General features: G+C 43.4%; 1 protein-coding gene and 1 long non-coding RNA gene across 5 annotated transcripts; one reads left to right on the forward strand and one right to left on the reverse strand.

The window, feature by feature from the left end:
• Positions 1-1970: 1970 nt before the first annotated feature.
• C1GALT1C1 (C1GALT1 specific chaperone 1) lies at positions 1971-4229 on the reverse strand. Of its 2 annotated transcripts, none has more exons than XM_064463283.1 (2): positions 4174-4229; positions 1971-3688 (listed from the first exon to the last, which is right to left on the reverse strand). In XM_064463283.1, the coding sequence occupies exon 2, from the start codon at positions 3681-3683 to the stop codon at positions 2727-2729; it is 957 nt and encodes a 318-aa protein (XP_064319353.1). In that variant the 5' UTR covers positions 3684-3688; positions 4174-4229; the 3' UTR covers positions 1971-2726. The 2 variants fall into 2 exon arrangements, with proteins under 2 accessions (XP_064319353.1, XP_064319354.1); XM_064463284.1 differs by having other exon boundaries at positions 4197-4219.
• LOC135315376 (uncharacterized) lies at positions 4219-8512 on the forward strand. Of its 3 annotated transcripts, none has more exons than XR_010374831.1 (3): positions 4219-4997; positions 5295-6962; positions 7492-8512. It is a non-coding gene; the product is annotated as an uncharacterized LOC135315376 (long non-coding RNA). The 3 variants fall into 3 exon arrangements; XR_010374832.1 differs by having other exon boundaries at positions 4225-4997; positions 5295-5411; positions 6823-8512; XR_010374830.1 differs by having other exon boundaries at positions 5295-8512.
• Positions 8513-25789: the final 17277 nt, after the last annotated feature.

The following is a 25789-nucleotide window of genomic DNA, read 5'->3' on the forward strand; positions in this document are numbered from 1 at the left end:
CTTTACTCCGTTTGCCTTCTTATTTTAGGAGCAGAAAAAAAATCACTGTTTATAAAAGGCACGATAGCAAAACAACGTTATCAGTGTAGCCAGGAGCAGCTTCTTCAGGTGGAACTTCAAAGGAGTTCTCAGCTTGTGCACACTGCCATGTGTATGTACATCTACAGAACAGGTTAAAGAGCACCGTGTGTTCGTCGGGGTAATCCAACTTGGTTCAGCGACGCATACCCAAAGCTGTGGCTATGGAGAACAGCCTGTGCCATGGGATCATTTAATAAACTAAGGAAAGTTTAAGGTCTACCACTCATAACTCTGTCTCTGGAAGCATTTATTAATATTTCAAGTCTCTGTTCTAACGCCTGTCTTTTACAATGGCAGAATGTAATTTTGTATGCAAGTGCCTTGTCTTGGTGCTGTTCTGCATGTTTGTTTCCCCACCCTGGGAACTTTACAGGAGATAGTGGCAGAGGTGTTCTCCATCGGATTCTAAAGTCACACTAAGACATGGGAGATGCAGTGTGTTACCTAATAATGTGCAACGTCTAAGTTTTTCCTGTAAAACTATTTACAAGGGTGTACTTTTGAAAATGACAAGGTAAATCTGAAACTGATGTAGGAAGACAGAGATGAAGGTGATTTTTACAGCAGTGTAACAGAAGAAAGTGTGGTCAAACCTCAGACCTTAACTTCAGAATGCATTTTAATGCATCTTAAAGACTCTCGTATAAATGGACTAATTTCTTGTTAATGTGATGGGGAATCGGTTTGTGCTTCAGTGGTTCTTTTTTGCATAAAATAAGCTTGTCTTTTGAGTTCTGTGGCTTGCTTTTTTCCCCTTCCATCTTGTCTCCCCCTGTTGTGTTACAGTACCTCTCAAATCTGTGATAAATTTATTCTGGTTTGGGTTGCTAGCTCCCATTTTTCTTCCTCGACTTGCCCTATGACTGCTGTTGTTGCAGCAGGGTCAGAGCTCTCTTTGATATCAGAGACACCACTGAAATCAAAATTATACTTTCTTCGTCTGGCTTTGTCAATATTCCCAACTGTGGATCTAACATTTTATAAATGATTCTGTAAGAAGATGCAAGTTAAATCGTGCTTAAATTAATTTGTATACCAATTTAGCAAAAAGTTGTCAAAATACTAAAGCTTTATCTAAGTTTTGGCAGAAATTGTGTACGTTTGTCTTGCTATGTCAGCTGAGCTCTGAACTGGAGGAGGAGAATGTGCAGAAGGCGAGACAAGGTGCACCTTCTGAAAGCTGAGCTGCACTAGCTTGCTTGGGGCTCTGAGCAGCTGTCTTACCATTCTTGTCAACAATGGAGGACCTGTTGCTTGAAACAAAAAAGATGTGGATATTCCCATCAGCTCTGAAGCAGCTGTTTCAGTTCCCCACCTGTCCCCTTGCAGCTCAGGATAGGATTAGATATTACAAATGCTCTATTAAAGAAAGGTGAGATAACATGCTCTCTTCTCAGGTCTTTTATGGATATCCTAGTACCACCACAGCCTGTGATAGTCATAGGTGTAGCAGACAGATGTAGTACCTTAAGTCTTGAAACATGCAGGTCAGCTCAGTGAATTCTAAATGGAGTAAATATTGAAGTGCTGTTTATTCCCACTTGCTAAGACAGGAAGGGAGTGTGATCTGGTGGTACCTTGTATAAAACTGATTTCAAGTGCGCACAATCTTTAAAACACACACACACCCCATAAACAGAACAAAACACCCCAAACAACCCAACCCACTGCACACCACCACCCCCAAACCGTGAATTGGAGTTCTGCATATTGCTTTGTTGTGCCTGTAACCAATTCTGCATAACATTCAAAGATAGGCTGGGGCTGTGGACATGTGTTGGGCTTTCTGCATCCTGGTGTTAAAAATACCTGTAAATACATCTACACTACATTTGTATTGACAGTTAACCAACTTCTTCCTTGTCTTTGCTATTAACACCACTAACAAGTGAAAAATAATACTGGACTTTCATTCTAATACACTCTATAGATGAAGTGACATTTAAAATGAGAAATTATTCTTGTGCTAACAGGCTACCTGACCATGTTAATACTTACTCAGATAATGTTTGTTCTTTTGTCTGCTTAAATACATCAGTCCAAAGGTCATTTAATATTATTCTGCTGCAACTTCCTAACAGATCTCTTGTCAGTTTGCTTCCTGCCAATTAATTACTGGGTTAGGAGGATGTACATAAAGCGACAGGTGCTGGACACGCAGCATAGCTTAGGCTTTTCTGTAGTTTAGTGTAAAGAAGTAGCTTAAAGTTAGTCTTTGAGACTGAATCTGTTGTCAGTTTTATTGGTACATCTTAGAAAGATATAAAGACATTCTAGAAATGCCTGGAAGGATTGAAAGAATCAAAGTATTGCAAAAATATATTTGTAACAGTAGGCTAAAGTTAATTTGAATTTTCATTAATAAATATTTACATGTACAAACCCCCCATATAAACTTAATTTCCTTTTATCATAAACATTAACTTCTTTTTCATTTCAGCACTGTCAAAAGCCAGAAGCATTTCTGTATAAAAGATTTAGAAAAAAGTTCTCCTTCCACTTTTAAAATTAAGAGCTTCACCAAGCCTCAATGTGCAAAAAAAATTGTACACCAGTACCACCAGATACAAAATCGAATCTGTCAGTACAAATGCGTGTCATGAAAAAAGCTGACTCCATGGTTCCAGGTCTTCTCCGAAGAGGCATCAGTCATTGTCCGAGCCCGCAGGCGGAAGGAAGATGAGTGCATCGTTGTACGTGTGGCCATAGGGTCTCAGCCTGTAAACGCCGTACATCATCACGTGCATGTGGTTTGGGGCCAGTCCGCTGAATGTGATGGCCATGTCGGAGCAGCAGCCGTCCACCACCTGCTGAGGATGAGTAGACATTGCTTCCTTAATGAGAGCACCGACTGATTTAGTGTTAAAGACGTCTTTTCCTTCTGAATCTTCTGCGTTTTCGGCAAACACTCCTGTATACTTCAGGCAGATGGCTAGCTGTTTATCCTCGGCAAGCTTCCAGATCATGCCTCCTTGCTCTGGACACTTGTCAGAGTCTTCGAGAACATGGGAGAGTCGTCTTAGTGATTCGATGCTTAAGACGATTCCTCCCTCACCATCTACATACTCAAGGTCACCAGATTTCACAGTATGGCCTATATAAAAAGGCTGCGAGGGGTCTTTTTTCAGTAAGAAATACTTGAGATTTTCAATAATAGCAAATGTTGTTGGGTATGCAAGGAAGAACCAGTTGAATTCATCTTTGTAGCGTTCATACGTTATCTTGTAAGCTTTTCTCATCATCACCCACATATCGTTTGTGTTGAGGGTTACAGAATCAAACACTTTGATGTTTTCAGAGCTGTAGAATTCTGCCTTGTCGCAGTGCTTGCTCCACGTCTCTCTCGCCGCAGCCCAGTGCCCCAGATCTTTTGGTTTCACAAGGACGATACAATAAATGCGGATGCTTTTACTGAGCTCCACACGTTCACCTTCCGAAAGGTTTAAGACGTCTTCTTTGTTGGGAGCCTGGATGTGATGGTGCTCGTGGTGATGTGCTTTGGTCCCATGGCCCACCTTTATGTGTCCGAGGAGTGTCACCAACATGCAGAAGGCTCCTCCCAGCACCACGCCCTTCACGAAGGAGCTGCTTTCGGAAATCATTTTTCCTAGAAAGGAGACACACTGTAAGAGCTTACAGGAAGAAGAGTATGTATAGTCTATGGATAATATGTAGGGTTTTAAGACGTTCCTCAATTTCTAAATCCGGCTGTGGTTCCCTTAACCTATGCATCAGGATGGTGAAAAGGAGATGGCACACGGAACATTCCTCATCTTGGCTCTCGTTACCGGTAACGGTACGACGGGCCCCGCGAGGGGTGTGTGTGTGCCTTGTACCCCGGTCCCGCTCCACCGCCGAGATCGCAAGGCCCCCGCCCGGCCCCTGCCCCGCAGCACCGAGACGCCGCGGTGCCGGCCGCCTCCCGGCCCGTGTGCGGCGGCAGAGCCCGCCCGTCCCGCTCCGGGACCCTGCCCGCGGCGCGGCCTGGCCCGCCCGCCGCCGTCCCCCGAGACACCCGGCGCGCCGGGGGGAAGCCTTACAACCGCGGAGGTCGGTGCCAGGACCCGCTCCCGCACATCCGCCGCCGCTTACCGGTGTCGCCCGCGCCCGGGTACCTGCAGCCCCGCCCCGCCCCGGAAGCGTGTCGCCCCGCCCCTTCCTTTTCCCCGCCGGAAGCGGTCGGCGGGGCCCTTCTAGGCACCGCCCGCCGGTCGCTCGCTGGCACGGACGCCATCTCGCGGTGCGGTCCCGGCCCCGCCGTCGCCGCCGGCCCCGCCGCCGCCGCTCCCTCCCCCTTCACGGCGCCCTGCCCCTTTGGAGGTCTCTCCCCGCGCCCTGCCTTGGCGGCAGCGGCTCCGCACGGCGGCGGGCGTCCCCTCGGGGCAGGAGGGCGGCGCAGGGCGCCGTCGCGGGGCGGGGCGGGGCGGGGCGGGCCTGCCTTGGCCGGGCCGGTGGGGGCAGGAGCGCCGCGCCGGCGGAGCCCGGTTGGCGGCATGTTTGTTCCCTGCATCCATCCGAACCTCTCTTTGTGAGCCTATCTGCGTGACTAACGGGGAAAGCAGTTAAAGTTGAGCGCAAACGCGCCGCTTTTAAGTTCGCGGGTGTGTGAGCGGGGACGGGATGGCGACGGAAAGTTAGAACCGGCCTTGACTCACACCCGGGATCAAACCTGCCGACGCCGTTTCATACGCTGCCCTAAATTTCCCGACCGACACAATGGTGCTGGAAGCGCGTTTCACTTGTTTTCCCCCAGCACGGAGCGCGATGCCCGCACAAGATCAGTTAATATTCAGAGAGTAAAGCCGAAACATTTCTCTACTGCTGTAACTCTTTCTTTCCTTTAGTCGTAATTATTCCTGAGCCCCAGGTTGAAAGAAGTGTGTCAGAATCACTTTCTACACATCATCTCTCAAGAGGTTAGGATTGACGTGATTTGAAGGAGCGTCACTGAACTATGGTTTTCTCCCTTTTTCTAACAACCTCTTGGAAAAAAAAGAGGGGGGGTTTACATGTTTTATCTCTTATTATCTGATTATAGCGTACCCTTAGGCCAACATAGTGTTTAGGATAAAGTCCTGCATAGGTTTCCCTATATTGTAAGGTATGCCCTGGTTGGCTGAACTTAGTGGGGTTTTTTTTAAGTCCATTTAGAGCTGAGCTGCTCTGGATTCTCTAGCAGCTGGCTGGTTATTCAGGTATGATTTTTCTTTTAGGCTTGTGGCTGTACTGTAGACATCAAAGCTTAATGATGTTATCTTTGGCAAAAAGATCTGTTCGAACATTGATTGCTTGACTCTTCTGGGCCTGGGGAACCATTGCCAGTGGTTCAGGTAAAAATGTTACAAAATAGTGATCTTGGTTGGATCAGTGTATGTCCAGAAGGGACCAGTGAATGTCCATTCAGTGGAACTAAAACGTAATTACACACTGTGATAGGAAAATATTGTCAGTCTGTATGCTTGGGTAGTTATGTTACTACACTAAGGGAATATCACTCATCCTATCTTTTCCCACCTGGATGCTTTTAAGGTGTAACTAGGTGGACACTCAGGTTGTTATCACATACCAGAGACTGGAGGTAATTTTAAAGTTTGTGTTACATATCTCCTGTTTGCAGAATGAATTGTGGCTTTCAGGGCTTCAGCAGTTGCTTGATCATGTACTTCAGAGAGATTTGAATGAGTTGCGACTCACTGCTTCAGCTGATGCTTCAACAAATTGTTTTCCTGCTTGACTTCAGTGAGGTTCTTTCCAAGGCTCTGACAGAATGACTAATGTAGCTATAGATCTTGGCTGTCACTTTAATATATTTTCAACATTGCTTTTATCTAGCAGCAGATCAGTGAAGAGAAAGTTTAAGCAGCATGTAAAGCATGTTATAAACCTGAAGAGACTTTTCTGGCTTCTGTGTTGCTTGAAAGTGTTGCTTGGTGCTAAAAGGACTAAAATGGCATATTAATGCATAAGATCTCACAACAGCTGTTGTTAAGTATTCTGGAGCTATATTAGAGCTCATTTAGACACACATGTACTCCTGTAACTCTCCATCTCAAATTACTACAAGAAACTCTTTAAGAACTGCAGGAGATAAGTGTTTCAAGTAAGTCTGCCACGGGCTGGGAACCAGTCAAAAGTCATAACCAAGGAAGGGCCAGCCTTAAGATGGAAGTTAAGTGAGGAAAGCCAAGGGAGATGCTGAGTCACACAGGAGGAATGAACTAGAAGAGCCGGCTCCTCTAAGATCACTTCAAATGGCTGTGCATTCATTTTGTGTTAAAACATAGTCCCTGTATGCACGCAGAATACCGGCCAGATTTCAGCTTTGAGTACTGACTTGCTGTCCATTGAGATGTTCTTTAGCTGCTCCTTCCCCCCTTACTTGCTACCGATCATTTGTAGTATTTCCACCACGCTCTCAAACAGTAGCAGCTTTTGAAACATACAGACCTGTGCCAGGATCTAAACTGCTGACAGAGCTGAAGAGCTCCACGGCTAGTTGCTTGTCTTGATGGACAGCTGATCCCCTGCTGTGTTCTGTTTGTCTTTCCTTGCTGGTTGCAGCTGCATTTGCCTTCTGATGCTCTTTCTTGCCTCCAAGGAAAGAGATCAAACATTATGTTCTCATCGTGTGGTCCAAAATGTCTGTGAGAGATTGGCTATTATCAAAACATATTTGATAGGAACTTTGTTCCAATTAATGTGAAATGTTTCAGCTGACATATGAGTTGTCATCTTTTACAGTGACTGCTTGTTAATGATCACAAATGAATGTCCACTCTCTTGGAAACAGGCTCATCTGTCTCTCTGTTACGTAAGTGTGCAGCGGAGAGGCTGAGCCAGGGCAGTGCAGTAACATTCTGAGCGGGTAGCCGAAGCTAGAGGTGAGCTATCGCAAACATGTCTGGGCAGTTAAAACACCAGTTGTGCTATTTGCCATATAGAAACAACCCCTTATGAGAAGACACTGTTGAAATTACGAGAAATGCAAAGGTGTGGTTGGACTGGGACAGCTGACCTTGCTGTCACATCACCCATATATTTATAATGCTGAAACTATTGGAAAACACACAAGTTTCTACTTGTCTACCTGACTGTATCAGAAGAGGGGCTCAAGTGTGGTCTGAAAGCTAAAAATTCTCATCTTGAATAGCTGAGACTCCCACTGAAGCCAGCAGAGACAGTGCAGGAAAAGGGCCTTTATGAAGAGGCCAACTGTTACTGATCTGTTACATACCTGATACTTCCATTGTTTCATTCAGCCTGTAAAGCACATAATTGAACAAATGTGTCTGCTGGGGTCTTCAATCCTGTTGTTGGAAAAGGTTTGGGAATCCCTGTTCCAAAGTCATAAAACAGTGGAGATTCTAGTTCGCAGGTTGGTAAAGATGAATTTTTTCATTCACTTCACAGGCAGCTGCTCAGCTCAGCATCTCTTCTGGAGGAGGATGGATTCTGGAGCCAAACTTCAGCCACCTCTTCTGAAAATTTTGCCCTGCATCCTCTTCACTTTAGCTTCACGGTCAAAAACTGGAATCTGGAAAGACATGGACTCTTTGTAGGTCATGTGCATCTTGAGCAAATGTGCGCAGCCACATAGGACACCAAGACCTTGTCACGGGTGGGCGCTGGACAAAGGAAGAAAGTTTTAAAGCCAACAAGAGAGTGTTATATTTTTAGTGCTAATTTCAAATCTCAGGTTAAAGTATTTACCTCTGAAAAAGTGTTCTCTCCAGTTGTTGGACAAGATGCTGGAATTACAGGATGAACTTATATAGCCCACATTTTGTAGGAGATAATGCATAATATGATCTTTTAGCTTTGAAATCTGTTAAATTGATTAACTATGTTAATAGTTTTAGATCACTTTTCTCTCCTTTTTCATCTATGCGCACTGTCAAGGAAGGGCTTGGCATTGAAATAGCCATTATTTAAATGATGCCCTCAAGCACAGGAAGATATATGAGAAGCAAAAGATGTGTGACTCCAAAAGAACTTACCAACTTTGGACCGCTTTATAATTTCTTTGGTTTTTTATGTGTGTAGATGAACACAAAACCCATCTTATTCTCTGGCTATGCTAAATCAATCAAGTGAATGCTAATGTCCTGCTAGCTCCAGCAATTCAGCTGGAATTGAACTAGCAGAGACGATGCCCAGAGCTGAGGTGACATCATTGTGAATGGCTCTGATGCACAAATACAACAGAAGGAGAATAGGAACTAGCCATTTTAATGTCAACTCTCTTAGAAGTACAGGATAAAAAGAATCATCATTGATCAAATAGAAACAGACAGGGAAAAAAAAAGGCAGAGATGGAGAAATCTTATTTTTCAAGCTCCCAAAGGAAAAATATAGTGGAGATGAAAATAGAATTCTATCAGAAAGAATGGGTTCTTAATAGTCCTTTAACATAAAACTCATGAAACAGTGATGAAGTGATTTTGCTGCATCTTTAAGGAGCTTGCTTTTGTCAGTCTGAGGTTATTTGTAGAAGGGCCTCTGCAGAAAATTATAGTTTCAAATTATGATTTTCAGGCTCAAATTGCGTAGGTAAGAAGCACCGTTGTGAGCAGCAGTGACAAAGACAGCCCCATGGCACACAGACAAGCCAGAAGGGGAACCTTGCTCTTCGAGCACTGCCTTGTGGAGCCCGAGCACAGGACTAGGTCTGTTTTGGTTTACAGGGGTTCTGGTCAGTGTCTGAGAAAATCTTTAGACATTGCCCCAGTTTGGTTACCTGCAACCTGGAGACACACAAAAGCTTCTGGCATGGTATTTATTGTAAAAGGGATTATGATGAGTAAATAGCTATTGTTACTAGATGGAAAGATCTGTGAAGTTCTTTTGATGTTAGCCCACTAAGGGAAGAGGAAGGATGGAAGTCGCAGAGCATTTGACAGGCCTGATCATCAGTAATTTCCATGAGATTCTTTCTTGTACCAGATATTGACATCCCTTAATTTCGCCAAGGAAACGGAGGTTTTGAAGTATCAGATTCTCCAAGCAGACCTTTGCTTTCCTATACTGATGTTGAAATAGGAGAATCCTGAGCTGTATGTGCAGAGGCAAAACAAAAATGTCTGGTAGATATGTGTTTGCAACAAACTGAAATTATTAACGAAGTTAAAGCAGCAGCTCAGAGCTGTGTAGTGCAAGTGTAAATCTGTGATTTAGCAGAGAGATGTACCATGAACATTATATGTCAGGTCCTGCTATGGGAAGGGACTGCTTCATCTTTACCTGCTAGCTGAAGACCCGTGAAAGAGCGAGGTTGTTCTGTGTAGGAGGGGATGCTGTCACTCTGGCACTGTGATCAGCTGTAGAAGCTTTGTGCTCTCTGGTGAAACAGGGATGTAAGCAGTGCTAATAGTGTGGGCATGTGAGCAGGGGGTAGCATAGACTGCAGGCAAAAGAGGAGAGTGCATAGGGTCTGAGATTGCTGCGTTTGAGATTAGCAGATGTGTCAGATTTTAGCCTCTTTCAAACAGACGTTGACAGTGGTGTATTGTCTCACAGGGGCTCAGTTTGGCCAGTCCTAGCGAGCTGTCTGATTTCTTTGGTTTGTAAATAGTGGGCTGTATTTAGACTCCTGATTTTCACAGCCTTCTGTTACTGCAGCTACTGTGCTGCAGTCTTTAGCAGAGGCAATGCTGTCGACAACTAAACCACAGTGCTCCTGTGCTCTGCCTTTTATTGGCCTTTAGCATATACAAAAATGCAAAGGTGCCACTGCTCCTTTGCACTATGGTAATACCTATAGTGTGCCAGAGGCTTAATCGTGGCACCGGGAGAAAGGCACCTGGGGGGATCCCTGACCCTACAATGCTCAGTGTTGCTCCTGGCTCCCTTGGTGGCAGGGAGCAAGCCACTGTCACTGCTGCTTGGGGCAGCGGCTACAGATAAGATGTCACACTTCCCAATTCCCGAGGGAAAGAGGTACCAGGCGGTAAATACAGTGGGGTCTGTTGAGGGGCAAGGGTGGGGATGGTATGTGCTGCATCTTTTCTTCCCTCATTCCTATAGAGCTTCCATGTACTTTATACTCTCTATGTGGGACTTATTTTTTTTAATATGTGCAATATCTAGCATGCTCATAATTCTGAGAGTATCAAATACTTTCAAATGTTGATATGCTGATACATGGATAACGGTGCCCTAGTTACCACTCATATCTGAACATCTACCTTAAGGTAAGAATAAAGCAGTAGATGATTGTTACATCCTCTTTCATCTGGGCTTAATTTTGGTATCTCATTATACTGAGGAATTTTTCTTGAGAAAAGAATTACACAGGTTTGGGTCAGTTATATCAGCACAAGGGGCTGTGAAGCTGCTATGAAGGAATAGAAAAATCCCTTTAGGGGTGTGAATTGTCAGTGATGTACAGTATCTATTCACACTCTAAAAGATTGAATTAAAAGTGATAATTATGTGCTGTTTTTGCTGCTTAAGTGGTTTAATGCCATTATGACTGTGCTACTTAATGGAAAAGCTTAGAATTAGACTAGCATGGGAATACTAAAAATTTTAATGGATTTCTGCTCAAGTCATTCTTCCTATTAGGAAACAAACCCACCAAAATGTATAACTAGGTCTTTGGATTCAATTATTAATCCTCTCTCCTAATTTGAAGAGCAAAATTAGCACTTAACAGCAGTTCTCTGAAATAGAATTTTAACGATACTAGTCATCTTGTAGTTGAACATGATTTTTCCTGATCAGAACAAAGTTAGATTCTCAGTGCTGAATCAGTTTTAATTATTAATCCTAAGCAGTTAAAAAATATAGCGTCAACAGCATGTCTTGAACATCTGTCAAAGAAGCTGTCAGAAGTGTTTGCAGTGGGTTCTCATGTGTTACCTGGCTTCTCTGCATGCGGAAAAGGCTTTTGGAACGTGGTAACTGGAATGGGATTGTAGAAATAATGTATAGGAAGAGAACTACACCATATACTTGGAAGGATTCTCATGGGCTGATCCTGACATTTTATAGTTCTAAACCAAATCTGATGGGCTTCTTCATAATGCGATCCTGCCTCCCCAAGGAAATTTGCAGTAGTTTAGGTGAAGTGCTTGTTTTGACAATGAAATGAGAAGAGGAAGCAGGTAGAAGACTGAACAGTTATGGGTCATACTTTCACAGGCTGGTGCTCAATACCTCAAATCCATTTGAGGTATTGAGGTGGTGTAACTTGTGCTCCTTGAACGTGGATGGAGGTATTCATGGTTTAGAGGGAGGTGCTATTGGTTATAACTGCTACTGCAAATTCAAAATCAGAAATAATCTCTTGTAGAAGCTCTGCAAAACTTCTCTAGGAGGAATACAGATAAAGGTGGGAAGACCAAGTTCAAAAAACCCTTCCCTTCTCATGATTAGCTGCATATTTCCAGCTGTTTGTGCATCTGATTATTTACGTTCCTCTGAAGACTATATAAGCTATATAAACTCGGGATAATTTTCCTCTGTGGTGTTAACTACCAAAGCTGCTTTGTTCCCAGTGTCTCATGACAACTGTGCTTTTTGATTACTATTCTGGAAAACTAAAGTTAGCGATTATTCTACAGAATGCATGTTATTTGGGACAGTGGGAATTTGCCAGGAGCAACTTCCTGACACATCTGAAAACCAAGTCACCTCTTAAGGCCAGCCCTTTCTCCCTGCTAGTGTTTTGTTGCTTTATACAATGTGAGTCAAGTTTATACTGACCAAGAGGCTTGTATGGCGTGTTAGTAGTAGTAAACCTCTGGGCATTCATGACAGAATACCCAGTGTTACAGCTTGCCAATCTGTTTAGATTATTGCATATTTTTCCTTTTCCATGTATAGGTATTTTGTTTTGCCTCTCCCCATGCTTTAATTACAAATGAAAAAATGGAACAGACTCGTATGTTCCCAAGGCCTTTCTGATGGAAGCATAGGGATCTTCCATCAGAATACAATCTTTACAGTTGTACTCTGTTTTCCTGACTTACAGTAGGACAACAGAGTCTTACAACTATGAACAAATACTGTGAGGTTGAATTTCTTTTCCTTTGAAATCGAGAAATCGATACAAGTTGGCAGAAATGCTCATATACAAATTAATGTCTTGAAAGGCTGACTCTGAGGTTCACAGTTGCTGTTGGGATCAACGGAAATATTGCTGCTTCATTTTCTGCTATGATCCCAAATTGTCTGTCAGCAGTAGCTAGGCTAATTGTGGGAGTTTTCTGGTGTTTCTTCTGGTTGGAAGTCCATCAGGAATGCCACCAGGATCAACATTAATATAGGTCTTAATACTGCTCCCACCCTCGGTTTGAAGTGAAAGGGAAGTTGGAGTGCAGGATCAAGCCCTTAATTTGTAACTTACATTTGATTTGAAGCTCAGTGTCCAAGGTCAAGCTAAAAGGGTAACGGAATCACTCAGGTCTGTGAACAACTCATCATGTTAGACAGAAAGCAATTTGGTCCAAGGCGTAGTGTGTTGGAAGATTGCCACTTCCTTTCTCTTTCAGTACTGTTGCGCATTCTCACTCTTGTAAACAGTCTCTTCATCTGTTTCTGTGGGTATCTGGGCTTCCTTCCTGAAACCTTCCCAAATTCAAACTGCATTTGGCGATAATTTTGTATTTATGTTTGATGCAAAAACTTTCAAAGGAGCTTCACAGACACTAATCAGGGTAAAAATGCAAATCTAAAATCTGTCTTATTCTAATGTTTCCTTTGGAAACCATTTAATTTCTTACAAGCACACTTTGGCAGATGATGTGGCCCTTATAGTAATAAATCACAGGAACATAAGACACTACTTCACTGCAGCTGCAACATGGCTAGTTAGGATCCTATTCAAGAAAAAGGCTTAGGCAGTGTATTTTCTTTCCTATACTCTGCTGTACCATTTCTCCCCCTTATAGATCAAGTGAAAAGACTCTCAGAATGCTCTTATAATTGTCTCCTTAGAGTTATAATCTGCAAATGCTTTTTTTCTAAAAGATAAAAATACCCAAATCTTAATGGAGCCTTTCTAAATGGCACATCATTAACTCTCCAACCTCCTTCACGGTTTTGTAAATCTCTTTAATAAGGGTGAGAAGAAGCTTAGAGAGGTCTCTTTGATTAAAGGTTTGACCTGGAATTACTTTGAATTTGTATTATGGACTCAGCAGGTTTACTGTGGTAGTCTTAACAGAGAATCTTTTGAAGTACTTTGCAGGTAGAGCTGTAAAGACAGTAAGTATTATATAAAACTTGCTAAAAACGCAGCAGAACCAGTTAAGCGTCGGGGCACTATGTTGAAAAGCCATATCCGTAGAGCACTGGGAACAAGCTACCTTGCTAGTTTAAAGCCTGAATTTGCAAGTCTTGTGAGTGGGATTATATGGCAGAATTTCAAGAAATGGAGGCTGGATTCAGTGATCCATGAGGTCCCTTCAGTCCTATGCCCAGGGTTCCTGCAAGATTATAATCACTGAAAAATAACTACTAAGGAACGACTCAAATCAACAAGAATAGGTCAGTGAGTTTCACCAGACTTAATATGCTCAGTGCTTCATTGCCATGCCTGACTTGGCCCAGAGGAAGCGACCAAGGACACAAAAGCTGGTGAGGCCTTTTAACCCCACTAATTTTGAGTCTTATGGGTACAAGTTTCTTAGGTGATGTTCCCCTCAAGGTTACCTAACTCTCTGCTAGCAGATTTGCTGTATTTGTTAGTGGTGGCCCTATAATTCTGATCAATGGAAATGCTTCTCTGTAGGATGGGTAGCCTTGCTTCTCCCTGCTATATTCTCCCTGCTATAACTTTTTGTAGGATCTCTAAAGCTTCAGCAAAAGTTTCAGTATGGGGCAGTGAGTCTACACTGGATTTATTGTATAATGTTTAATGTCTGACTTCAGGAGTATTTAGGAGCAGAACCATCCAACATCTACAGTACTCATGATATGTTAGAGTCTCAGAAAGGACATTTGGCAATGTCCTTTTTCTTTACTTTTTGCTTTCATGGTTGGACTTCTTGGCATGAATATACTGACAACATGCCTGTAACTGCCAACTAAGGACAGGAAAGTGCAGCGTACAGAAATCAGCTTTGCAGTCTAGGTAGCCTTTGCTTTGCAGAGGCTGCTTGCTAGGCCCATATGTCACACGTCAGCATGATGGAGCATACCTTGTACATAGACAAATTTGCAAGACCTGTAGCAGAGCCATAATGTTGACAATACCATTATGAGGTCAATAAGGAAGGTCAATCTTAATTTCCCTTGCTTGCCTGTTCTTCCTGGTTTTCATACTCTGCAGAAATGCAAAAAGTGTATGTAGAGCAACAAGTATGTGCATATTTGAGCTACCCATTCACTGCATGATGACAGGTGGTGTCAGCTGAACTTCCCACAAAAGCAACACCATCTCACTAGCAGTGATGATATTTTTCAACCTTTCAGACCGGGTGTCAGGACTTTCCCTCCCAGCTGCACTCAGCCCGTGCCGCTCTGCTTTTGCCAAGGAGTCAGGACATGTTTTTGGAGACATGTCTTGTGCTGGAGGTAGGGGTGTGAAGCAGCCTGAGGGAGCGCTGGTACTCCTATTGTCTCTCCCACCTACCCAAGGTACAGGACATGCCGTCCAGAGCAGCTCTTCACCCTGACACACAAGCAGCTCCACACTGGCAATTTGCTGGGCAGAGAGGGAAGCACTGCTGGTGGGGAAGAGGAAAAGATTAAGAAGAGAGGAGGGTGTTTTTCCTCGCCTAACTGCAAGAGCAGAAAGGCTGTTCAAAGAGGACCCAGATCTGTAGAAGGGAAGCAGGGAGGACCCCCAGAAGGGGTAGGCAGAGCAGAGATGGTGAAAAATAGGACATGAAAGTAGCACTGCAGAAGAAAGCTCTTTTAGCCTTAAAGAAAAATGAAAAGTCTTTGTGGCTCCTGAAGGAAAACCTTTTCAGTGACTGTGGGTAGGGTTTTTTGTCATTTCTCAGGCAGTGTTAAGAAAGAAGACTTCTCTTGCTCTGATAAAATGTTCTTTCCCCCCTGCAATATAGCATTAAAGACATTGCAAGTGAATTATTAGGCTCTTGTGTATGACACATGCGCATCCTACCCCGGAACTTGGTGGCTGAATGTAGACAGATTTCTCTGCAAGATGTTCAATGGTTTTAATCCCTCCTGAGGTCGATGACAGAGGAGGCTTCAGCTCTTATCAGAAGCCCTTAGCATTCTCTTAGAATAAGCCCCATTTCTACAGACTTTGGGGAAACTGAGTGGTTACCTGTTTAGTCTGATGAGGTGGCAGCAAGACTGAAATACTGTTGAGGGGAGCATTGCTGCCAGAGTTGCTTCAACAAGAAAAATATCTGAGGTGATCCCAGAAGTAGCTGGTGTTCAAAGCACAGCTCAGGTGGGTACATCCAACAGACCTGATGGGACAGGGCAGAGGACATGGTAGAGCACTAGCAGTGCTGCTGCATTCAGAGAGCAGTGCCAGATGCACCGTAGGCTTCCTGAATGCCTCAGAGTTTTTGGATATTTGAAGTTTTGTTACTGTTCCTTTTGAAGAAATGTGTTAGATACAAATTCCTTAAAGAGCACTGGCATAGTACCTGCGTCCCTATGTGGCCAAATAGGATGGTTCAACAGCAAGTTGAACAAAGTAAAGCATTTCACTGATTTTGCTGTAGTTCTGAGATGCATTTCCATTATGGCTCCCCAGCAATCTGCATGCATCCTCCTGGAGAGAGAGAAGTGATTATTCCTGCCTGTGACAGCCTAGCCATTTCTGGAAATAATGCTGCAGTATTTAAGTCTACTGAAATGCTGGATGACAGGAGCCAGGACAAAACCTTAGTCTCTGTGCAGTGCTGATGTAACTGGTGGGATGGTCTGATGGTAATGAGATGAAAGGGCTCCAGGTCACTGTTGCCCTTTGTCTCCATAGGGAACGCTGTCCTTCACCCTGGGTTTGATCCTACTCCAATTACTATGATGCAAAAATGCCCACAAACTTTTCTATTATAATATATATTTCTATAAAGAAAGATCAGATCCTTAGTGTTTGTTGCTGAAGTACGGGGTGCTACTTGTGCAGTGTCTTCACAAACATCAGCAAGAGCAGAAGATGGTCACATCTCATTAGGAAAAATTCAATGTCTGGAGAAATGTGTATTCTGTGACTTACGCTCCAAATCCCTAACGTATTTCTTGTGTGGACCAGCCGAAGGCTGCTCAAGCCATCCTGTAGCCCCCAGCTACCTGCGAGATCAGGCCTTTGTAAGAAGGAATATGTGGACCCATGGATGTGGCACCGCTGCAGGGCATTACGAGTGTATGATGGCAGACTGGGGCTAAGCATGCGCTGCTTTTCCCGTGCTGCACACAGGGGAGAGCGCTTGTCCTAAGCTTTTATTTTTGTTATGGAGTTTCAAAACAGTAGCAGTGTAGCTAAAGGACTAGTGCTGAGGCAAGTCCAGCTGCTGTCCACGTGAGGGGATTATTCACCCCTTCCCTGTTTTAGGCACATAATTTTTTGGTCTTCTGAATCACCACCTCTGTTGGAAACACCCCCTTCTTTCACCTTGTAGTCTCCTGGGGGGAAGGAATACAAGCTGCTATATTTGGATACTGTGTTGAAAACCAAAGCAGACTCTGTGTGTGCCCCTTCATGCACACAAAGCTGGAATAAGAAAAATAAAAATATTACCTTCTATTCCTTGAAACTCTGACATCTGTCTCCTATTCTCTGGATTTTCATACTATGCCATTTCCTCATCTATTTTACTGGGTGCGTAGGAGCCTTTATTGCTTCCAGTATTTAGATAGAATGAAAACTATTGCTTAAATGAATAGCTCCTGAAATTGTTTCCTTGCTGGGAATTGTTAATATGCCATATAGATTCAATTCATGTATCTGAGCTAATATTGCACCCAGAATTGCTAAAACTATTTCTTTTGAACCCTTAACCCTTTATTGGATAGGAGGGGATGATTTTTTTTCTGTTAGTAGCTGAGGTTTCAAATGTGTACGTGCTACAATCATTCAAGTTGTCGCATTTAGGCCTCTTCTTCTCCCGGAGTGTTATATATCTTACTCTCTCACCAAGGATCTCAGGATGTTTTGCAAAGTTACTCTCAATTCCGATGTGAGGAAACAGAGGCATAAGAAATACTAAAATGTCTCTTGCAGAGCTGAGAACAGAGCTGCCCTCTGGCTTCCTAGGACACCGGGCAAGCCTCTTCACCTCCCTGTGCTGGTGGTCCAGAAACCTGTGTTGCTTAGGAATACATCTCTCCCCAGCGCTCAGAGGTCAGTGGGAAATTCAGCAGGAACTAGCTGGAGTAGCCAGTGTCAGGAGAGTTAGAAAAGGCTGAAATGAAAATGTGGAGTAAGGACAAGAGATAGCAGTTGATAGAGATTTGAAGGCAAGTGGTTGAAAGTGGTTGACAAGTGCTCTCTCAGCCTACTGCAAATGCAGAATTAAACATACTGGCTTTAATCACCATCCTCAAGCCTTTCTGATGTTTACCTGCTACATGCAAGGAAATAGTCACTCTGTCTCAGCTGACAAATGGTAGTTCATTAGGATATGGTAATTTCGTTGCTTGTGATTGTCTTTCTGTGCTCTTAGTATCTGAGAAAGAAGAGTATTCTAAATCGTAAGGGAAATAATCTGTCCTGATTTATGCCACCAAAAAAAAAAAAACCAACCCCAAAAAACCAAAAAACCCAGAGGAAGATTAATTCCAAGAAACAAAAGTGTCTATTAACATAAATGACTGTTAGCTATAGTGAGCATTAAACTTAAATGTATCTATTCTCTCCATGTGGCGCCACAGTTTTTAGCGTAGAGGCTTGAGTGCTACATTAAGCTGAATGAGGAATAGTGGAAGCTTTATAGCTCAGCTAGGCATTGAAATGATACTGGTTCGGAAAGCTTGACAGATGAGACAGGCTTGAGAAAAATAGGTGAATCAAAGCTGTAGTTAGAAAACCAACTCAGCCCCATTACACCCATTTCTCCTATGGTTTAGTAACGATACTTCTGTTGATTTACTTGCCTCACCTTGTCTCAGGAGATGAGATCTATAACAATGGTAGAGAGCTCCCTTTTGAACTTACATGAACTCGCTCAACAAGGGGATTAAAATTGGATTTCAGCTTAGTAGCTGTCACGTTGTCTGGCATCAGAAAGCGTGTTGCTAGCACGATAGATACCTTGCCTGGTGTATTCCTGTGTGTCCTTGAGTATTAATGTGCCACATAGATGCCTCTCGCTTTTAGGGCAGGGTTGCTCAGACTGCAGCTTGAAGGCCTGTTGTGGCTGAGACCACTCCTCTGTGAGCTGTTCTCAGACCAAATGGGCTCTGCTGGTACCAGCCCGCTCCTACCCTCTGCCTTCGCTGTGTGACTGCCATCTCAGCCGTGGGAGGACAGTGCTGTGCATTTGCAGTCGCTGTTCTGCGTGCTGGCAGGCAGCCACAGAATTTGCGCCTGTCTGCACTACTTCAGCTCTGCAGTAAGCCCAGCACGTTTTCCTCAGCTGAAGAAGCTACATTTCTGCATCTGCAGAGCGAAGCACATTTGCTTAGGAGGTGTCAGGGCTCTGTGTATGTACAGTCAGCCCAGCATGGGGGAGGAGATGTCACTGTGGTCTCTGGCCCTTATCAGGCTGAAACTAGGGAACTGACCCAGCTAACCGAGATGGGGTAGTTGTGTCCATGCTGCAAGGTGGAACACTCTTGTAATGGAGCTTTGCATGGTGGGCTCTGTTCCTTGCATTTACGTTGCTCCAACGTGTTGCGCTCACGCTTGGGCTGATGAGTACTGAGTCAGGCTTGAGGGATTATTGCCCAGTTGCAGTGCTATCAGTGATGTTAAAAGAAATGGGAAAAGCAACGAAAGTACTTGAAATAAGCAGATGCAATAATGCAACACTAATCGAGACAATGCCAAAAGAAGTGGTGACATCCACAATCACCCAACCTCTATTTTTAAGGGGGAGGGAGTCAAAATGTTTCGCAGATCTCTTCTGGAAAGGATGCTGGAGAGGCAAGGATATGAAGGTGTTGGTACAAGGAAGTTAAGGTCTGGTAGAAGAATCTGAACCCTACTGCAGCTGATAACAGCTATTGGAGGAAACGGAGAGCTGGGGAGTTTCTGATCTGATGAAATAGATCCTTCCTTCAGGATTGTGGAGGCAAGCAGGGCAGTGACTGCCTCCTCCTCTGGGTGCTATAGAATCTTCAGCTAGATGGGTTTAGAGGGGAAGCTGTACAAGGAGCGGCCAAACTCCCTTCGTTTGTTCAGCCTGGAGCAGAGGAGGCTGAGGGCAGCCCTCATCACGGTCTGCGGCTTCCTCACATGGGAGGAGGAGGGGCAGGCGCTGATCTCTTCTATCTGGTCACCAACGACAGGACCTGAGGGAACGGCAGGGAGATGTGCCAGGGGAGGGGCAGGTTGGATATTAGGAAAAGGTTCTTCCTCCGGAGGGTGGTGGAGCCCTGGAACAGGCTCCCCAGGGAGGCATCACGGCACCAGCCTGGCGATATTCCAGAAGCACTTGGACATCACCCTCAGAGATATGGTGTGAGTTTGGGGCTGTCCTGTGCAGGGACAGGAGTTGGACTCGATGATCCTTGAGGGTCCCTTCCAACTCAGGACATTCTGTGATTCTGTGGTTACCTCAGTTGTCAATCCTGGACCAAATAAGAGGCCTGATTTTTTTTTTTTAATCTGAAGTGTCCTTTGTCTTCATATGAAAGACATGTGAGAATAGCCCTTGAAGTATTATCTTGGAAGATAACTATTTCTAATAACATTTTCAGAAAGGAATAGAGTTTTACTCTATCTGCCAAAGATCCTAGCACCAGCCCTTGCTTGTTTATTACTGTTGGAATACTGAATCAGAGTAAATAAAAGCTCAGATCATTTGGTAGTTCAACATCATCCTGATAGAGAAAAAACTAGATGAGGCTGCAGAAGAGGTAGCAGTGTTGCTATCAGAAAGCACCTCAAAGCAGAGTATACATGTTCACCACAGCTGGCAGAACTTAAGGAACAGAAGTTCCTTGGCTTGAAGGTGGTCGCTATAGTACTGAAACATAGAAAAGTATGGTAGAAAACAGTCGGCCAAACAGTGTATTAATGAGGCTATTCTATGTATCGTCCTTTGTACCAGCAGTTCTCTGGATTGGACGTAGCTGATTCTGAGAGCTGTTTGCTTCTGATTCTCTCCACTGGAAGATAAAGTAGATTTGTGGAAGAGTTGCTACTGGATCTGCTTTTAGATAGACTTAGAAATTTAAGAAAATGAAACTTTTCCTTAAATTGAGGTGGAAAGGCTAATGTGCTGGGAGATTGCTTGCTAAAGCTGAGTTGCTTTCCATCTGACAGAGTGGTCAGTCTTGATTGTGTTTGTTTTTAAGCAAACATCTTTCTGAAGGGGCAAAGTAAAATAAGAGCCAGCCAGCTTCACTTCAGTAAGAAGAGTGCTGCTCTTTCCCAAGCTTGCAGTCAACACCATCTCTTGTTCTGAGCCAGCCTCAAGGGCTGGATTAGTACACTGTTACAAGTCTTTACAACATACAGGCAAAGCAGACCCCAGAGGAGCTGACTGTGTTTTCAGAGAGAAAGAACTGTCTGAAAACTTCATCCTTTGCTAAGGTGTAATGCCTGCCATATTTTAACTCCAGTTGCTCTTCAAGCACACATCTAAACTCTTGCCAGTAAGAGATCTTGTAAGCCATTTCATTCTGACTGCTTGATATCTGCTGTTGAAAGACTGGTGATAAAATCCCATACATTAAATGACACTGGAAATCTAGCGGCAGGGTACAGAATAAACTGCAGTGTTGTATGCGTATGGCTCTTGGCACAATATTGGTCTTGGTCTGTGAGGAGGATTCCCACAAAGTAAATTTAAAAAATGCACAAAATTTCCCTATGCAAAGCATTTATTCTACCTCTGTCAGCTCTGCAGCACTTTCTAAAAGACCCCAAACCAGATCTGTACATGGCACGGGTGAACAAAAGCAAATGGGGCGAGACCTCTTATTAAAGAAAACACTGGCTCTGTTAAGCCTTTGCTTTAGTGCTTGACTGCAAAATAGATAAAAGGTTTGGGAGTAAAAGAAATGTTTTCCCATGTGTCTGCTTTTTTCTGTACGATCACTAGAGGCAGAAGTGCATGCCAGATCCACCCTTCAGAGTGGTGAGGCACAAATAGGTAAGGGCTAACTCCTAGTTAGCGCTTCTGTCCCTTCTGAAGGAGACTATACTGCTGTACTGCAGGAAGGGAAGAACTCCTCCTGCTCCGAAGGACCGGTGCTACTCCTCCCATTTCCTAATCATGCGATTAGAAAGAGCTAGTATTGGACTACAGTCCCTGAGCCTGGCCTCTACATCTTGGAATGATGGCTTGGAAGCAGAAAGGAGCAGGGCTGGTTTCCTTGCTGTAAGACATTTCTCTTAACTCTAGAGGCCGAGTTGCAAGTTGCATGAATAGAGGGGCTGTGTGTGACAAAGGATGACTGTTGGTGGGGCTGTACAAGGGTTTGGCAAGCAGCTCCTACAGCAATTAACCTGGGGTCCTGCTGGCTCCCACTGGTCTGGTTTGCTCTGGGTGCATTGGGGTGGTGGTGGAAATTATTTTAAGAACAAAAGTAAAATTTTTGTAATGGACCACATGTTTGATGTAGAGCCTACAGAGGTCACTCAGTAAAGCTGAAATAACATAATGAGCCTTAACCCTTAACAGCTTCATGGTTCAGTAGCGGCTCTGGAAATGAAAATCTGCCTTTTTGACTTCTAGTGAGTGCCAGGCAGCATGCTGTGTGCTCCTGCAGCACCCCAGTACCAGAACAAGTGCTCTTTGGGGTGTTAGGCAGCAAAGAGGATGGGTAGGAAACCACCCTTGGCCCTTGCTTCCTTTCTTCTTGCCAGATCAAACAAGTGATCCTGAGGCTTGGGAACACTGTACAGAAAATAGCAGGTGTGTATGGGTCAAACCTAACTATTCTAGATGGAGTGGGGACTATCATGTGTTTGACTCATTTCCCCCCTCCCTCCCTCCCTCCCTCCCTCCCTCCCTCCCTCCCTCCCTCCCTCCCTCCCTCCCCTCCCCTCCCTTCCCCTCCTCTTTTCCTACAGATGGGTCATTTTGTTTCGACTCCAGTCATACTATCATCTATTTCTGAACAGAGATGTTTGTTTTTATAGCTGGGAGCTGAGGCTTTTTGTAGAAGATGAGTTAAAAAGTGCTTAATTAGGAGGGTGGAGAGCAGCTTGAAATGAAACCTACACCTTCCCAGTGAGAGTGACATTGTGCTTCTCGGCTGTAGAGGCTGTATTGATTAATTCACGCTGCCTTGAAATGCTGTTGTGCCAGTTACCTCAGCTCTAGCAAATGATGCTCTTAGAATGAAGCGGAAAGGGTTTGAAATAATGAGACACAAAAATAATCACTGTGGTGGCCAACAGAAAACTCATCATCTTAAAAAATGTACAAAGTGCCTTTTCCTGTGTGGCTGGTCAGCGCCGCGGTAGGGTGGCACATCACAGCGACTGCTCTGCTTTCTTCCGTCTGAGATGATGGGGAGAAGGCAATTTCTGAAATGAAAATGGGAATGCAGTGGAGGTACTTAAACTACTCCAGACTCCTTGATCGATGTGATGAGTAAACTCAGGCAAGGAGCAGTATATCAGAAATGCATACAGATAGTGCTCTGCTTGAAGAGGGATGAGAAGGGACCCCTCCCTTATGCCCCAAAAATCACACACCAAAACCAAGCCCAAAATACCTTTCAGGCTATTTCTTGGCTGTTTTGAAAGCAAGTAATCTAGCATGCATCTAGCTCTAATAGGCTGTTTTCTAAGAAGAAACCAAGTAACTTGATATTAGTGGAATGGTACCATGGGCACCTCTATCTTGTGGCATATTTGTTGTAGGAAGAAACTGGGGGGAGAGGAAAAACAAGAAGGAGACTCTTGCCCTTGACAATATTCTGGTTGTCTATAGAAAATAAGTTTGTGATTGAAAATATTTTTTTGAACAGAATGCAAGAGAGGATCAAAACTATTTTATCACACCCTGTGAATAAAGGGGGTGAAGGAAGTGTGTTTAAGTACAAAGATTTAATTGCCTTTGCAACAGCACTTCCTGTAGCAGCAGAAATTGTCAGCTGCTAGCCAGAATTATTTGCTTTTATATAAAAGAGACAAAAACATCTCTACCACTTTAATGGTTCTCAGCATTTATGTATCATCCTCTATTTCATACCCACCAAGTACTTCTACAAGCTCTGAGTAACTTCAGCTGGCAAAATACCAAAAAGGAGTTAGTAATATTTGCTTCTTAAAAATGGGATGGTCTCAAGCACAGTTAATTGTGAACTGTAATCCTCAGAGCTGTTGCCTTCTTACAGTGCCCTTTGAAGACAAGGGTAGCTGGAGAAGCTTCTTGTAGGAGAGGACACAACCGGATTAGGTGGGGTATGGTGCTGTGCTGACACAGGTACGGCCTTCAGCAGTGGAGTTACTGGGCTGAGAGCAGGGGTAGGAGACTTTGCCTCTGCCTGTACCTGCATTTTCCAGAAAGCCCTAAATGACTTACCAGGAATAGAAACCAGGTCTGTGTGGTGGTAATGATCTTTCTGCTCTCTGCGTGTATTTCTGAGATGAATACATGCTAAAACTAATCTAGTAGCCATAAAAATCAGTAAAAATTACCCTGCTTGAAATAAAAATGTCAGACCCACTTGTGATTATTTAAGAGGAAAAAGTCATCATGTGTTGCATTAGAGATGAGGTCTGTGCGGAAGAGATTTTAGGAGATTCTGTATTCTCTCTCAGTGCAGCACTGATGGCTACACTGATGGCTACACTGGCTACTTAAAATAATAGTTTGATGACTTCATTAAATTGTAAGTTTCTCCAATACAAAGTGTAGTCCAGAGAGAAGGTTTTTTTAGTATACTCTTATAAAGTCAACAGCCCATCCCTTCCTGATGTATATCCTCGACTGTGGGAACAAATGGTGCTGCAACTAGTCTGAATCCCATCCTTGTTCAAGAAGGCAAAGTATTTCTCAAAAAAAAAAAAAAAAAAAAAAAAAGGATTATTTGTCTAAACTTTTCTGTGTAACCTGAATTAGAGAACTGTGGATTTGGGTCCCAATGTAATATGGATGCAATTGCAAAAATCAATGAATAAAACAGAGCCCAGAAGAGAATTATATTTAACAGGAGACAGAAAATCAAAACAGATTCCAAACAAATTAGAAATTAAGACTGCAGTAGCTTGAGCTGAGTTTGCCTTATGGGGAAAGCTTATTAATGTAACTAAGGTGATTTTTTTTTGCCAGAACTCCCTATCAGTAGCGTTTGCCATGTCATATCTCTGTTCTGTGACTTAATACAGTGATACAGGTAACAAATCAACAACAGTAAAATGACAAGAAGATAATTAAAGCTTTACTTTACAACATGTTTGAACTTAAACATATTGGAACGTGCTGATACAGATTCTGAGCACCTGAGCTGTAGCAATATCACAGAACAGAAGTAATATAGCTTTTAGTCTAGAGAAATATCCTGTATTTCCCAGACCTAATAAAGTATATTGGATCCTTAATTTGTTTTAGAAAAAGATCCAAGTGCTTTGCATTTGTTTAACCTAATCCAATATTAACCATTTCTAAAATGAAAGGGCTCTGTCTTGCACATCACACAGAGAAAGATCTACCAAATATGTAGCTTTTGGAAGACAATGGTCACTTGTGTTTATAATAGTAGCCAGAACAATGAGAAGACCACACACTTTCATATAAGTTCATGTAGTTTAAAATAACTGGAAGTCTTATAACTATTCACTAGCTAAAATATCTGTAGGAAGAGAAGGTTCAGGGGAGACACTTTTGCTGTCTGCAACTGCCTGATCAGAGAACAAGGAGGAGACAGAGCCAAACTCTTCTCACAGGTACAGAGGGATGGGATGAGAGGCAATGGGTGCAAGCTGGAACATAGGAAATTCTGGTCATTATAAGGAAAATCTTGTTTACTGCAATGGTGCCTAGAGAGGCTGTGGGATCTCTGTCTTTGGAGGTGTTCAAGCCTCAGCTGGACAGGTCCTGGAGCAACCTGCTCTAATTGACCCTGCTCTGAGCAGGACCTCAGGAGGACCCTTCCAACCCAAATTATTCTGTGACAATATAATTTTTGAGACTGGAACTGGGCTTTTAACTCTTGAACTAATGTTTATCTATTAGTACTAATATAGATATAATTTCTTTACTGTCTGTAGCAGCTGAAATGACTTGAAGGCATTTGACTTAACAGTATGTATAGGAAAATCATTTGCACCTGGGTCAGTATGTGTCAGGCTGTTTTTCATGAAGTCTGGAGGTAAAGAAACAACCATGGGACCGTTTCTGTATTTCCCAGTGTCAACATATTTGAAAATAATGGGAGTTAGAATTGCTGACATACGGTGCTGAAAAATGATAGTTGGAAAGATAAAACTGTTCTAATATTAAAAAAAAAAAAGAAAAAAGAAGCAAAAAAAAGGAACTAATTCAGGATATGGCAGCATGATATGAAGTTGTTTATGTGTCAATGCTATGGTAAGAGTAAGAACAACTTAGATGTTACAGATCGGCAGTGGAATGTATTTTACCCTGACTTTAGGCTGGATTCCAATACAGATCCAGGTGTTTCTCCAGTGCTTTTCTTCAGGTAACCTGTGCTG

Source organism: Phalacrocorax carbo, chromosome 11 (genome assembly GCF_963921805.1).
Source record: "Phalacrocorax carbo chromosome 11, bPhaCar2.1, whole genome shotgun sequence".
Taxonomy (NCBI): Eukaryota; Metazoa; Chordata; class Aves; order Suliformes; family Phalacrocoracidae; genus Phalacrocorax; species Phalacrocorax carbo.

What these genes read in the sequence shown, in the direction of transcription:
- C1GALT1C1 (XM_064463283.1), bottom strand. Translation starts at nt 3,683, where the DNA reads ATGATTTCCGAAAGCAGCTCCTTCGTGAAGGGCGTGGTGCTGGGAGGA.